At 32.7% G+C, this 15,973-nt stretch overlaps 2 protein-coding genes across 5 annotated transcripts; one reads left to right on the top strand and one right to left on the bottom strand.

The window, feature by feature from the left end:
• Positions 1–687: 687 nt before the first annotated feature.
• GST4 (glutathione S-transferase) lies at positions 688–2,783 on the top strand. Its single transcript, NM_001280940.1, is given in 3 exon segments — positions 688–834; positions 1,100–1,148; positions 2,338–2,783. Coding segments are annotated over 3 exon segments (642 nt in total).
• A 5,922-nt stretch (positions 2,784–8,705) lies between these two features.
• On the bottom strand, positions 8,706–13,550 carry LOC100246195 (phytoene synthase 2, chloroplastic). Of its 4 annotated transcripts, none has more exons than XM_059736320.1 (7): positions 13,315–13,550; positions 12,159–12,874; positions 11,774–11,824; positions 10,639–10,811; positions 10,048–10,283; positions 9,539–9,731; positions 8,706–8,982 (listed from the first exon to the last, which is right to left on the bottom strand). In XM_059736320.1, exons 2-7 carry the CDS (start codon positions 12,640–12,642, stop codon positions 8,806–8,808), a joined length of 1,314 nt encoding a protein of 437 aa, XP_059592303.1. In that variant the 5' UTR covers positions 12,643–12,874; positions 13,315–13,550; the 3' UTR covers positions 8,706–8,805. The 4 variants fall into 4 exon arrangements, with proteins under 4 accessions (XP_059592303.1, XP_002271575.1, XP_059592302.1 ...); XM_002271539.5 differs by lacking the exon at positions 13,315–13,550 and adding an exon at positions 12,977–13,220; XM_059736319.1 differs by lacking the exon at positions 13,315–13,550 and adding an exon at positions 12,986–13,220.
• Positions 13,551–15,973: the final 2,423 nt, after the last annotated feature.

The following is a 15,973-nucleotide window of genomic DNA, read 5'->3' as shown; positions in this document are numbered from 1 at the left end:
TAATTAATATGGTGACATTCATTACTTCAATTATAACAAATTATTAATTTAAATTTATTTTTCACTTTTTCCTGTATTTTCTTTTCTAATATTTTTCTTCAGATTTTTTAAAAAGCAATGATAAGAGTTAAAAATGTCAAAACTGTAATAAACATGTGGAAAGAAATGAAGCATACAATGAATCTCCTCCAAAATCAGATCCAAGTTGATGAAAAGTGAAACCCAAGGCACCAGAAAGCGGAAAGCGTGCATGAATGTAACAATAATGTTTACAGTTACTGAATGATCTTCTATAAACTGTGGCATTGAAGAAGGAATTTATTGTTGTCTGTTTTAAAAAGCCACGACATCTTTTTCTGGTGGGTTTGACTATTTTTGGTGGGTTTGACACTTTTCCTCTCACCCACCAGTAGATATTTGCATGTGACAACCCCCAAGAGGAAGAGGGACATGCAGCCTCCTTGAAAATATTAAAATATGGAAGATTAGCAGAAAATATCAATATTTTTTTGTTAACTAATTACGCAAAACATGGGGATGAACCAAACTCACATGACAACCCCCGGATGGTTTGGACCGACAGCACCCTCAAATTTAGTGCTATAAAACAGGCGTCTTCTCCCCAGCTACACTCGACCAAACCCTAAACAGCCAGATTATATATTGTGAAGAAGCAAGAGGTGGAAGATGGTGATGAAGGTGTATGGCCCAGTGAGGGCTGCATGCCCACAGAGGGTGTTGGCTTGCCTTGTAGAGAAGGGCGTGGAGTTTGAGGTTGTCCATGTCGACCTCGACTCTGGCGAGCAAAAACGGCCTGATTTCCTCCTTCGACAGGTGAGATATTGTATAAATCAATGACTATTCTATTATTCTATTTGTGCATGCGGAAGGAGAGATACTCTGGGATCTGACATGTCATGTAAATATTAAAATAAAGAGATTCTTGTTTGGGGAAAAGAAAAAAATGGTAAGAGAGTATATACTTTCCTTGTAGAACAAACCAAGGACAACAATTACACGACTGTTCTTTTAAATTGAGCTCAATTTTCTTGTTATGTTGTCTTCTAACTTCTAAGATAAAATTTTAATTCTCTTGTAGCCTTTTGGGCAAGTTCCAGTGGTAGAAGATGGCGATTTCAGGCTTTTTGGTAAGATCATTATCATCGGCTTACACAACTATGGATTTGATTAATTAACGGTTTTATAAAGAAATTTTGTTAAGACAAATTATTTGCTTTTCTTTTTCGTTATGTTTGGTTCCATAAAGTACTTAGAAAAAAAAAATGTTAGAAAATGATTTTTTAATGTTTGATTATCCTATCAAAAATACCAAAAATATATATATATATATATAAATATAATTAAAACTAGTTATAAACTTATATATTTTCAAATTATTTAATCTTTATATCCATGAATTAAAATAAGTGAAGTGAGTTCCAAGTACCAAATTAAAACAATTTATATTAACTTTAAACCTTCTTTTTTCTTTTTTCCTTTTTTACTTTTTTTCCTTTTTTTTCTTTTCTTTTTATTTTTTTCCCTATTTTCTTAATTTATCTTATATTTTCTCTCAAATTTTTCAAGAACAAAACATAACTTTTACATATAGATATATATATACAAGATTATCAAAGGTGTGGAAGAGCCACTTTTTGGTACCATACCAAAAAATATCCAAGTGGCATTTTTTCATAAGATCCATTCAACGAGTCTCATTTATTTGTACATTGAGTTTTGTCATGTTGTACCTTACAAATAATTCTTTTATATATATATATATATATATATATATATATTGGGTTTATTTTCTCGTACATCATTATATCTTAGATAATGCTTATTTTTTGGTTGAATAGCAAAAAATCAAAATATTTAACTTTTTTTATTAACTAAAAATAATATGTTAAGATCAACCAACATAACTAAATTGAACCTATTGTCAATAAATTCATTTTAGTTATGTTAGTTAATATTAACAAATTATTTTTTTAGCTCAATAAAAAAAAGTCAAATATTTTGGTTTTTTTATTCAGTAGAAAAACAAACATCACCCAAGTCTTTTTCTTTGTATCCTTGCTAACAAGTAAAATTTTATCATATATTTAATTAATAGTCCAAATGGCATGCTCGATTTGACACCAAATGAGTATCATAGTGTTTTCCCTATGTAAAATTATCTCCAGCTTTTCTATTGAAAGAATAGTTTAAAAAAAAATGTATATTGTATAAGTTGAATGAAACTTTAATGAAAAATGATAGGGGACATGTCCTTATTTGAACAATCAGTACTCTTTAAGAACAAAGTGAGAGTTGTTGTGTGTGTAAAAAATGTAGAGTCGAGGGCGATTGTGAGGTACATCGCGGCCAAGTACGCGGAGCAAGGGCCTGACCTCTTGGGAAAAAGCTTGGAGGAGAAAGCGGTAGTTGATCAATGGCTGGAAGTGGAAGCTCACAACTTCAACGAGTTGGTGTACACACTGGTCATGCAGCTAGTGATCCTACCTCGAATGGGTGAGCGGGGGGACTTGGCTTTAGCCCACACTTGTGAGCAGAAGCTGGAAAAGGTGTTTGATGTGTATGAGCAGAGGCTGTCGAAGAGCCGGTACCTTGCAGGAGATTCATTCACTCTCGCTGATCTGAGTCATCTTCCGGCCATCAGATACTTGGTGAAGGAAGCTGGAATGGCGCACTTGGTTACTGAGAGGAAGAGTGTGAGTGCATGGTGGGAGGACATTTCCAACAGGGCTGCTTGGAAAAAAGTCATGGAGCTCGCTGCTTGATATATGTTGTTAATTTCCCTACGTGGCCATGTATGCACCTTTCCAATTATCTTCTGCTGTACTCGTTGGTTTGTTTGTTGGTTGGTTGGCTTGTTGGCTTGTTGGTATGTTATTAAACCTTATTAAGGAAAAATCATCTACCCTTGATAATATTTTCCATGACAAAAAGTGACTTTTAGAAAGAAGCATCAACCAAGTGGTACATTAAATATCATTTCAAGCGTGGGACCTATACTTTTCATGCGCATCTTGAATCCCCATTCTGTTCTCTTCATAATGAACCCACCACAGGCTTTCAAGCAAGGATTATAAAGAGCCCACAAACAAATCAAAATAGCTTCTCGAATTGGGACCAATCCAAGTACGCTCTTGTATTTCTTGAACATAAAATAATCTTCTACCCTTCAAGAATTTGTAACAAACCATGAACCCATGGTAAGACGCCACTGAATATAGTATAATAGCATTAAACAACACAAAATCATCATAAAAAACAACCACCGCTCTACTCACATAACTCTCATAATCCCTAAGAAAATCTCAAATGAAGTTAAGCAGAAAACCAACAAAAAGAGGAAAGATAATGCAATGGCCCAAACCTAATTTAGGGATAAAACCATAATTTAGAAATTAATTAATTAATTAATTAATTTAATAATGGTAAAAAGGTCTTTTCATATTTAAAACCCATAGGTATAAATTAGATTTTCCTTATCTTCTTTAATCCTTTTATGCAAAAATAAAAGGGATCAGAGAGCATAGGATTGAAGATTTGGAGGCTTAGGGTTAAAGATCAATTTTTTCTGGTAAGATTTTAAATCCTTAAGTTAGTATTTTATATTCGTTAATTAGATTTGAATACTTTAGAGATCTCAACCTAAATTAGGGTTTGTTTATTCAAGTTTTTAAAAAAAATTAAAAAGATTGGTAATTTGTGAGTATAAGTAGAGGTATTGATGAAAAAAAAAAAAGGAAAAGAAAAATCTAAATATTCAATTAAGTAGATCCAAAATAATAAGAAGAAGAAGATTTCTGGATTTTGGAGACTGAGACATTGTGCCGGGGTGACATTAAAAAAAAGACATGAGAAACATGCATCCATAGGGTGTTGTGGGATTAAAAAAGGAAAAAAAAAAAAAAAAAACAGGGGAAGCGTGTGTTTCCAAGAGATTTAGGTATTGACAAAAAGGTACTTGTAAACATAATATTATAATAATAATAATAATGGGAAAAAACATCCTGTTCACTGTTTTTATTTTTAGGGTTTTGTGTGTATATTGAGAATAAGAAGGTAATGGGTATTGGACTTGAAAATTAATAATAATAATAATATTCTATTTTAAGTTAATAAATAAAATAATAATAATAATAATATTCAATTTTAAGTTAATAAAATAATAATAATAATAATAATAATAATAATAATAATAATATTTTAATATATATAAATATTCTTAAAAGATTTAATTTAGATAAATTAGAAAAAAGAAATAAATTATTGTTTAGGAAGTTGAAAATAATATTGAATGGTAATATTATTAACATGGGAAATTAATTAGGATCCCTATTACTAAATAAAATATTTTTAGAATTGTCAAATTTTTATATTTAAATAAATAATCAATAATAAATATTGTGTATGATATTATGTTAGGTGAAGAGAAAATTCTTTAAGGTTAAATACTTCAAAATTTTGAGTGATTCTTCAAAGTAAGGAAAATTAATGCAGGTTTTATAAAAGGAAATAATTTTCTTTTTGTATTGTATTTTGAAATGTGTAAAAATATTATTTTTATTTCTATGTATGGATCAAATATATGTTTTGTATGAAAAATATGTTTGAGCATTTTCTTTGTTTATGAAAAATGAAAATTATGGAGATATGATATTTTGTTTTGTAAGTTTGAATTAATGAAATGAAGTGTTTGACTTTGGTTTCTAAGACCCTAGTCAATAGGTTATAATTGTTAATATATTCATGTATAATCAACGGGTTATAATAGTTGATATTATATGATTCTAATCAATGGATTATAATAGTTAACCTTATGGCCCTAATCAACGGGTTATAATTGTAGATCTTTGGTTTTATCCATCTTGAATGAACAAATTTGAAACAAGTCACTCATTTGTAAAGTTTCACCTAATTGGATACTATTTTGTTATTTGATAATTATAGTAAATATATTTTGAATGTATTTGATTTGGTTTTGATGAGAAATTATTTTGAAATAAATATGAGAAAGTTTTGTTGAAAAGTTTGATTGTATTAGCATTTTAAACTCAAAGGTTTTTATGAAAATAATTATATGATATATGTCATGTTTATAATTATAATTGAAAATGTTTTATCCATGAAATTGTATTGATGTTTCTTATTGAGCTTTAAGTTCATACCCATTCGTTGATAATTTTTTAGGTAATCTCAATTCGGGGCGAGGAGTTATGGTTAGGCTAGGAAATTTTTTTCTTTGATAGGATTATGGTGTAACTTTATTTTGGACATCGTTTAGATGTTAAAATTTAATTTCCATTTGAATTATTTGAGTTTAGAGTTATTTGAACAATAACACTTTGCTTGATGCATTAGTTTTTAAAGTTGAGAATTTGGGAGTATAGAATTTATTTATTTTATTACCCTAAATAAGAATTTGGTAATCAATAATTTCCAGTTACAAAATGAATGTTTGTATTGTTTCTACTTTGGATTTGAGGTATGAAATAATTGTCATGCCCTTAGAATGAGTTTTGGGGTGTGATAGGTAAGCACCGGCTAATCAGCATGGTTCTCGGAGCAATTGGATTGATTGAAACAAAAACAAGGGTAGTCGGAGAAAGTGGCAATACACCTAAAAACACGAAAGCGAAAGCAATGAGGGAGAAGCCAAGCTTTTATTACCCTCAACCATTGAAGAAGTTTTGAATAAAATTAAGCGGTCTGATGAGGATAAAGATTCAGTTTGAACTCAACTAATAAGGATTTAATAATTTGAATTGCTAAGGATTCTAGTGATCATAGGAGTCCAAACTGATAAGGATTCTAGTGATCTAGGATAAGGCTGAATCAGTTTTGGTTCATTATAAATTCTGTTGTAACTCTCATTGTATGTGAAGTTTTTTCAAGTCAATAAACTTGTAATTTTCTTCATAGTCTAAAAAGTGAAAGCATCAACATAAAAAAAACAAAATAAGAAGCTAAGGCCAACAATGGCCCCCCACCAGCATTTGGCCCACCTAAGTGTCTCCACTCTTCGAGAATCCTCGAGTGTGATGTCTTGTCTTGGCTTTGGAGTGGAGGATTGAGCTGTTCACTGCTTCTCCTCCCTACGCTTGAGAATTCCTCTTCAATTCCCACTCCTTGTCCCCATGCCTCTGCTCTCTAGCCCTTCTGCCTTCAACTGCAGCCACGGGGCCGGGTCTTTCCAAATTTCTCTTAGAAATGCCTAATCCAATTTCAATTTGAAGAAATTTTGTACAAAAATAAAATTTTTCTTTAGCAATATATGGGGTATGCCTAGTTCCCCATGACTATGAGAAACGGATGATTTATTTCTATAAAAATTCTTTAATTTTATTTCAAAATTTTCTAGTATCTCACAAGTATGGAAGCTTGTTAAGCCTTCTTCAAATTATTTTCATTTTTATTATTTCTTTCATTCCCCAATCTTTTACATTATTTTGGGTTTTACCAAAATATAAAGGAAATAAAAACACAACTTTTTATTTTTGATTTATAATTAAAAAAAATATGAAAATTTTTTTTTCATTACAAATAAGTAAAATAAATTTCAGCCATTTTTTTTTTTTTTTTACATATTTTTCCTCTTATATGACGCAAAATAAAACGTATGGAGTTTTGAAATGCATTTTTTTTTTTAATATTTTGATTAAAAGTGAAGTGTCTTGCCTTGTAAATTGACCACTTTTGTACATTTATTTTTGTATGGAAAAAAAAATAATAGTAACTTTAATTTTTGGAGAGAAGGATAAGTAAGAGAGAGGATTAGGGAAGAGACCAAGAAGAGAAATTTTTTAAACAATCAAGGAAAGCCTTCAAAAGGAGAGAAGAGCTTCGTTTCTTTATTTAAATTTGACTATTTTTTACCCTTGATTTTTTTAAGGGTAATTTGGTCCAAAAAATCCTTCTTCTTTTTTTTTTTAAGTGGAAGATGTATTTGCATCTACCAAAATTCTCTATGCATCCACTATTTTAATAAAAAATTTAAGGCAAAAATGTACTCTTCTTTTTTCGTATCTTATCTTCTAATTTCTCTATAACCCTAAAAAATTATAGAAGAATAAGCCTTAAAGATATTCATGTAATATGTTATATAGATTCAAACAAAATATATATAAAAAAAATTCTAATCGACTATGAACATAATTTAAATACTTTTCTATGATCAAATGAGTTTTGGAGAAGTTGATTTTCTCTTAGATTTTATGGTTGGGAGGGGATAGATTCAAAAAAAAAAAAAAAAAAAAAAGAGAGAGAGAGAGAGAGAAAGGATAGGTATAAGCAAGGATAAAAATATCGGTAATCACGGATATATCAGTACTTCGATTTTACGGATATATCGGAGATATATCGACGGATATTTTGGAAAAAAATATCGATAGGCTTAAAATTGTTAAAAACTCAGAGAAATGTAAGGAAAACCTCATAATAATATAATTAGAAGTATAATGGACATTTTAAAGTTGTTTTATTGAAAAATTTGATATATATATATATATATATATTTGATATAATTTGCGATATTAGATGTAATTATATCATGTCGATCTTTAAGAAATGTTAATTTTGTAATTGTTCTCATTATAAAGTCACACAAAATACTTTATTTCATTAAATATCAATAATTTGTACACATTAAATTCATTAAATAAACATATTTCATATTCAAAATATACTAATGAGAGAGCAAATAAAGAATGAAAGCAAAAATGAATGAAATAGATGAAATTTTGGCTATTTATAGAAGAAATTTGGGCCAAAATAGCCATTGGAATATTAATTTACCATTGAAAATCAATTTTGGCCGTTAGATAAAAAACTGGGAGCAATCTGGCTGTTGGATTGCCATATTACCATTGGAATCACATCTAGGCCCTCGAATCAACACGGACATGATCTGGGCCGTCAAATCACGTAGCATGAAGGAGGGGAAATATCACCAAAAAATTGACGATTTATCTCCGATATTTTGCCACCAAAGACGATTTTTTAAAAAAATCGCCGATATATCTCCCCGAGCCGATATATCGCCTATATTTTGGCCATTTTTGCGGAAATATCTCCCCTTCGATTTTTCTCTACGAAATATCGTGTCGACCTCTCCCGATACATGATATATCGGCGATATATTGTCGATATATCCCAACATTTTTCTCCTTGGGTATGAGAAAAAAGAATGAGGGGTATTTTAGGTATTTTAAAAATTATAAGATGAATATATTAATAAGTTTTTAATTTTCAAAAGGACATGTAAATAAGATAAATGTAAAAAGAATTGCAATAGATACATATATAACTTCCCTTTTTAGAGGAATGTCCTTTTAATAAATTTTCCTTACCCATTGTCTCGTTGCACCTGGCTACTTCAATCCTATCATCCTACGGCCTAGGAGAGCCTAGATCTTTCATTTCCATTTTGCTCATTTTCATACAGACTTCTCTCTAGAACCATTCCCATCTTTTTAAACTTTTATATGAAGTTCTTCATTTTTTTCCCCATTCTCCCTCTTCTTGTGTTCATATAGGAGATATTCCATCTAGATATAGGCTGCGCGTATCTCTACCAATGGCATTGTATTTGTGTGTAGGGTCCATCTTCTCAAAATTATATTAGCAGGAAGTTACAATCCCATATGGCACATCTATACATATGAAGGAAGAAAAGGTTGAAGTTACTCCCCTACTTCTCAATGAATTCTCACTGCATTAAGAAAATTTTCTAGTATACAAATTTGGCCTTTTCTTTTGAAGCTGTGTAATCAGTTTTACAAATTTGATGTCCATTCATGCCTTGACTAAAGATGTTGTTCTTGATGGCCTCACAAGGGACCTTGCATAGGCTAGTGGCAAAGCAACTATCTTCTTAGCTTTGCTCACATAAGCTCTCCTAGTGAAGTTGTTGTAATCGTTAGCTTCAATCTCATCCAGTATTTGCCGATACAACAGAAAAGATGCCCATACCTGCAACATCCAAGACATTCCAAAACATTCCAAAACATACATCAGGAAACATCTGTTGCTAATAATGAACCCAATGAAAATTATAGAAATTTTCCTGACACCTTAAAGGGGTTTAAAAAAAGAAGAATAAAATGATTTGTTTGGATGCCAAGAAAGTGAAAGAAAAGAAAAAGTGACATCTAAATTGTAATATCATTATAGACCCATATCACCATTTGATGATATCACTAAATCTACATTAAGAAGTTAGGAATGCATCAGAGCAGATCCAACATTACCGCACCATAGGTCCATATTTGAGAAGTTCAGAGGTTGATCTAAACTATTTTCTTGTTAAAAGTTCCTACTCTGAGTCTTATTTTGTTCAAGTGAAAGAACATGGAGGAAGAGAGAAGAAATTGGTTGGCACCCTATTAACAAATGCTTTGAACCCCAAATAGTAGTAAAATTCTTAGTCTTATCTTCTTTTTCCTGTGTTATTTAGACAACTCAATAGAGTTTTGGGATATGTATATGTACTACTACATTAGATTGATCAAAGACCCTGACAGCTTACCGGCCATCTACTAGCTGAGCTGAGCTCCGTAATTCCTTTTTCCGCCTCATCGAAGAACATCCTTGCTCTCTTAATTTGATCTTTCATGAAGCTTCTCCATTTATCTGTTACCCTTCCCATAAAAATGTCCTCATCTGAGAGCCCTGCTTGTGCCAGCTCATCCTGTGGTAAATAAATCCTTCCTCTCCTTGCACTGAATCAAAATAATCCCAAAAGAATTATGAAAAGTGAAAAGGAAAACTCAAAAGTCACTAATAATTAGAGAGTTCTTCAATCAAAAGCCGATATGTGGCAGGTACTGATTTTTCACTTACAGTCTATTTAATACTGGTGATCAAAAAGGAGAAAAACAAATAATAAATAAAATTGATAAATAAAAAAGACTCTAACAGGGATTTTGACTAGTTCTCAAGTTTTCTAATGTTTCATTTGTTTATCCATTTTTCTCTCCTCTAGGGAAGCATATGTGACATAGGCACACAGTTATTTTTTTATAGCTTTTTACTTACTCTTCTCCAACATCCCTGAGTATGTTAGTCAGCTGATTTGCGATCCCTAATGCCAAGGCTGCCTTATAGACACTCTCCGTGGTTGCCTGTGATTCAGGTGCAATGCCCATAACTGGAACGCTCATTAACCCAACAGTTCCCGCCACATAGTAACAGTACAGATATAGTTCATCGAAATTTCTGTATCTTGACTTTCTAAGGTCCATCCTCATACCTTCAATCATATCTTTGAATGGCTGCAAAACAATAGATCCATGAATTAGATAGCAGTTCATGAAATCAAAGGCCATAATTGTTGACTCAAGGAGATTAACAGTCAAATGACATGACGATAAGCAGTACGTATTGGCCTAAAATAAAGAATAAGAATTTAGTCAAATCTGTACAGAATAAGTAATTTTGAGGCAGAATCACTTTTAAACTTGTTGGGACCTACTAATGGATGCCCTGAACTTAACAAACTCTGTGTACCATTAGTCTTCAGTTGGAATTATTATTATTATTATTTTCATGAAGTAGAAAACTTGATTATGAGAAAGATTTCATGACGTGATAAATTTCTGTAGTATTAAAAGAAAAAAAAATTCTAACCTGAATGTCAACAGGAAACTTGGCAACTGTATCTGATAAAGCAGCATCAAGCATATCAAAAGGGCGGCCCTGAAAAAGATCTTCCAACCTTGACTCCCACCTATCCAAGGCTGTTGGGGTTATGTGTGATGCATTAGGCCCATCAACAAGCTCATCTGTTCTCCGACACCACACTGTTCATGGAGAGAGAATCATAAGAAACAAAAGAGAATATAAATCCTCTCGTCTTTGTTTCAGTATTGAACTTGTGTATTGTGCATATTTACAAAATTCATTGACTCTATGATCAGGTTGAAAGTAAAAGATAATAAAGAAAGAACATGGAAATTTCTCAATTATTTAAAAAAATAATTAATTCTAGAAGATAAATAAGCCGAAAGATGATACATAATACACCAGAGTTATCTCTTTCATTTTTCATGGAAACTCATAGTTGTATTTTTGGGCATTGAGGCCAAAATCTCATTACCATTCATCAAATTCCCAACTCATGAAAAAACCTGAATTTAGCCTCAATGACTAAAACAAGAATTTCAATGTGGCTTGTAGATAAATCAATTTGAGTGTAACAAGTTGAAATCATTTTCACCAAGGTAATACTTTTGCTGTGTTGGAGAGTAAAATCAAAATGAACTTTCCTTTCAAGGAATCAAATGTACTTTCAAATGCAAAAGAAGTGGTTAATCATCTACTGCTTGACCTACAGGGTCTACCAACATCACTGTGTTTTCTTTAATAAAAATTACCTCTTGAAAGACTTACAGAGATTGTAATTAATGCCTATTGGCACTTCTAAAATTTGTACCACTAAAAAAGTGAAAGGCAACCATTATGATTTGCAAAATAGAACCACAGTTTCACTATGCACCCAATTTTGAAAGAAACTGAATAGTTGACTAATATGTAAACAATTTCATGAATTCCAAGCCTTATATGCTCACGGGTTCTCTGACAGTTTATTTGGTGATTAAATATTTACAAAATATTTAATGAAATCCCGCAAACCATTTAATACATAATACAATTAGAATCAGTAGAACTTCCTAATTCCATTTTGTTTATCACATCTCAAGCATGAATATAAAGATCCTACAAGAGAGAACAATTCATTCTACTAACATCAAAAATCCCTCACCATATATTGCCCAGATAGCTCTTCGTCTCTCAGGTGTCATCAGCATTGTTCCTGGAAAAGGTTGAAAGAAAATAAGCAATTTACTCCAACAATTACGTATAAGAGCTTCTAATCCCATTCGCCCCTCAATCCTCTCTTTGGCGACCAAGATAATGAGGGAAAATAGAATAATGAAACTGTCAAAGCTTAAAATATTTTCAACCGTTTGGGGCCTGAGAAAACAATAGGCATCATGTACTGAGCAAAGTATGATAGCAGCCATATCATTGTGTGGAAACTAAAAACCATAGAACATGCTATTCTTTATGCTAGCTGCTCAACTTTCCTCTGGTTTTCTCAGAAACCAAAGAGAGTCAAAGTAAAGAACAGATAAGTGAAGGCTAACCCAAGTAAAATGTCTTGGCATACTCTGCACAAACTTCACCACATCGATCATAGGCTTCACTCAACAAGCTCTGAGTCCCAGGAAGAATAATATCAGGTTTCACATCAAGTTCTTCACTAGATCTCAATTGCTTCTTAACAAGGGCTGCCTGCTTCAGCACCACATCATAAACCTTCTGCTCCGACGACACTGCCATTTCTCCAGTTGGGTTCACTACCATACTTGAAAATATAGGAAAATTGGTTCTACTCTCCATGCCTGATCCACCCAAGTATGAATACCTCAAATCTGCCCCAGATGAGCCAGAATTGCACCTCTGCCTCCTACCTTTCTTGGGTCTGTCATTAAATATCAAATTCTGGTCTCTAGGAATGAACCATGGTGAATCTAAAGACCGGTTTCCATCTCGGATTGATTCCAAAAAGCCAAAGGAATTGGAGGCCTCTTTGTTGGGGGGAACAATCCACAACAGAGCAACAGACATGCTGAGATCTCTTGGGATATCCTTCTACTTTCTGGTTGTCCCTTTTTCTTTTTCAAATTCAATACACAAAAAGCATAAGAATCTGTTCTCTTCCTAATGAACCCACCACAAGCTTCTAAGCAAGGATTATAAAGAACCCACAAACAAATCAAAATGGCCTCTTGAATTGGGACCAATCCAAGTACGCTCTTGTATTTCTTGAACAGCAAAGAATCTCCTACCTTGCAGCAATCTGTAACAATCCATGAACCCATGGTAAGACGCCACTGAATACAGTATAATAGCATTAAAACAACACAAAATCATCATAAAAAACAACAACCACTCTACTCACATAACTCACATAATAGGATCTCTAGGAAAATCTCAAATGAAGTTAAGCACAAAACCAATAAAAAGAGGAAAGGTAAGCTCAGCTAATTGCTAATCAGCATGGTTCTGGGAGCAACTGGGTTGATTGAAACAGAAACAAGGGTAGTAGGAGAAAGTGGTAATACACCTAAAAATACGAGAGCGAAAGCAATGAGGGAGAAGCCAAGCTGTTATTGCCCTCAACCATTCAGAAGAAGTTTTGAATAAAATTAAGCAGTCTATATAAAGTGAAAGCATCAACATCAAAAAATAAATAAGAAGCCAAGGCCAACAACGGCCCCCCACCACCATTTGACCCACCTAAGTGTCTCCACTTTTCCAGAAGCCTCAAGTGTGGTGTCTTGTCTTGTCTTGGAGTGGAGGATTGAGCTGTTCAGTGCTTCTTCTCCCTACGCTTGAGAATTCCTCTTCAATACCCACTCCTCTTTGTCTTCAAATTTGTCCCCGTGGCTCTGATCTCTAGCCCTTCTACCTTCAACTGCAGCCACGGAGCCGGGTCTTTCCAAAATTCTCTAAGAAATGGCTAATCCAATTTCAATTTGTAGAAAATGTGTCTAGAAATTTTGTTCAAAAATAAATTTTTCCCTTCTTCAAATTATTTTCATTTTTATTATTCTTTTCATTCCCAAATCTTTTACATTATTTTGGGTTTTACCAAAATATAAAGGAAATAAAGACATAACTTTTTATATTTGATTTATCATTAAAAAAAAATATGAAAATTTTTAAATTATTTTTATTTTCATAACAATATAAGTAAAATAAATTTCATCTATTTTTTTATTATTTTTCTTTTTTTAATTTATATTTTTGTCCTTTCATATGACGCAAAATAAAACATATGGAGTTTTGAAATGCATTTTTTTTTTTAATATTTTGATTATTTTAAATTGACAGTAAAAGGTAAATTAAATTTCTTTGATAATTAAGGACGTACAGCTGAAGGTCTCTATATTAAGGGCTTGCCGTCCAGATTATCATTAGCTAAATGAAGAAATTTGATAAAATTAATGTTATTTTTGAGACAGGCCGGTGATGGAGGAAGGCAGGAGGCAAAGGAGATCCAGCAGGACCCAATGAGCGAAGGATAAGGTTATCCGGAGAGAGAAAGAGGGAGAAATAAAGATAGAATGAGGGAAGTAAGGTTGTCCTACGTCCAGGATTGGTTGATGGGGGGTTGCGTGGGGCCTAGCGGAGACGAGTATGGAAGTGGGGTGGACTGTTTGTCTTGGAGCGGGAAAAGGGCCACACGTAGCAATTGTGAGGCGTCTGCTGCTGGACACGTAGCCATACACTTCCGGCACTTTTGGGGTTTGTGGGTAGGCCGCTCCACTTTCTTCATCACCATCGCACAAATGCCGGTCGCATTGACTCCTTCCTCCCCTCCCTCTTTCAATTTTTTTTTCCTTTCTTACACTAATCACCCCTTCTACTCTCCACCACTCTAGGCCCCCCACCTTCTACTCTCCACCACTCTACCTACTTGATATCCCTGTGCAAAAACAGTGCTGCTCCGTTATTTCCAATATTTCCAATATCCAATCTGCATTAATAATTTTTTTTTATAATATAAATTATCACAATTGAACAAATAAATGGCGCAGTTGATACGGTGACAACTAGAGACTTATTGGTGGGTTTGAAATCGACCTATTATCTGTCCATAAAAATATGGTGCGACTTTTTTCTAACATTAATTTCAATAAAATTATTGGTGTGGTGAGATGGTGTTGCAAGAAAATTCCCCTCATATTTCGACAAGGAGTGGCACAAAAGGCCTTATGTCCTTGAGAAATGATGTTGGTCAATCCGACCTCTTCAAGCGATTGCATGCATGAGTTAGAGTACTTTGCGAGTACAAAAGTTGAGTTTTTTTCACTTTGAGATAGGATTTCTAATATGTGGAGGAGCTTAAAATGCGGAAACAATTGGAATGTTGCTAGAATACTCATCAAGGTTTTTGCTTACTACTTGAGGTGTTTTCCTTCTATAAATTATGTTAGCATATCCTCTTTGTTAAGGAAAAAATAAGAATAGGTAACAAGAAAAAAAAACAGAGTAAAAATATCGATTTATGTGAAAAATCATAGATGGGAAAAACCACGGGTAAAGGAAAAGAAAATTTATTGTGTCAAAAATTGATATAAAATTAGAGAAATTTGAGTGGTTACGACATAGACATAAATATTATAACCTTAAATCCTATACACCAATATATATATATATATGTGTGTGTGTGTGTGTGTGTGCGCGCGGGTGTGTGTGTGCGAAAAAAACTACGGGCAAATGAGAAGAAAATAACAGCTACTACATAGGCATAAATATTATAACCTTAAATCCTATACACCAAAAAACACACACACACATACATACATACATATATATATATATATATATATATATATAGAATTTGGGTCAACAAACTCTAACACTCTTCTTTCATAGGCATTAAGGTTTTGACCACTAATGTAGTATTTGAATGATGTGACAGTTTAACCTCTTTTCGAGGTCCAATGCTTCAAAAGTACTTATTGCATCGCGTAGGTCATCATTTCACTCAAAATGTTGCCTCAATGTGAATATGTCAAATACTATAATAATGTCATAGGTAACTAGAGCCCTAATTAGCAAAATACTCAAATAGAAACTACTTGCTCTACTTATTAGGTTACAACAATGTTATGACACGAGAACAATATTGTTCTAGATGCTAGAACAATGACCTCTTATACTAATTTTTCACTAACAATTCACACAAGCCTTGATCCCAAATAGATTGTCATAGATCAATTGCATTGATGTTATGGAGACGTTTGTGTTGGCTAAGACAATTATTCTATATCCTAATTGATACTACACTAGATACTAAGATGGTAAGAAGATAGGTTTAGGAAAGGTCACCCTATCCAATTTATTTATATCTATTTTCATTCCCTAAAAAAAGCAATTTTTCTTTTTA

This window comes from Vitis vinifera, chromosome 4, assembly GCF_030704535.1.
Source record: "Vitis vinifera cultivar Pinot Noir 40024 chromosome 4, ASM3070453v1".
Lineage (NCBI taxonomy): Eukaryota > Viridiplantae > Streptophyta > Magnoliopsida > Vitales > Vitaceae > Vitis > Vitis vinifera.
This window is presented reverse-complemented; position numbering and strand designations above follow the sequence as displayed.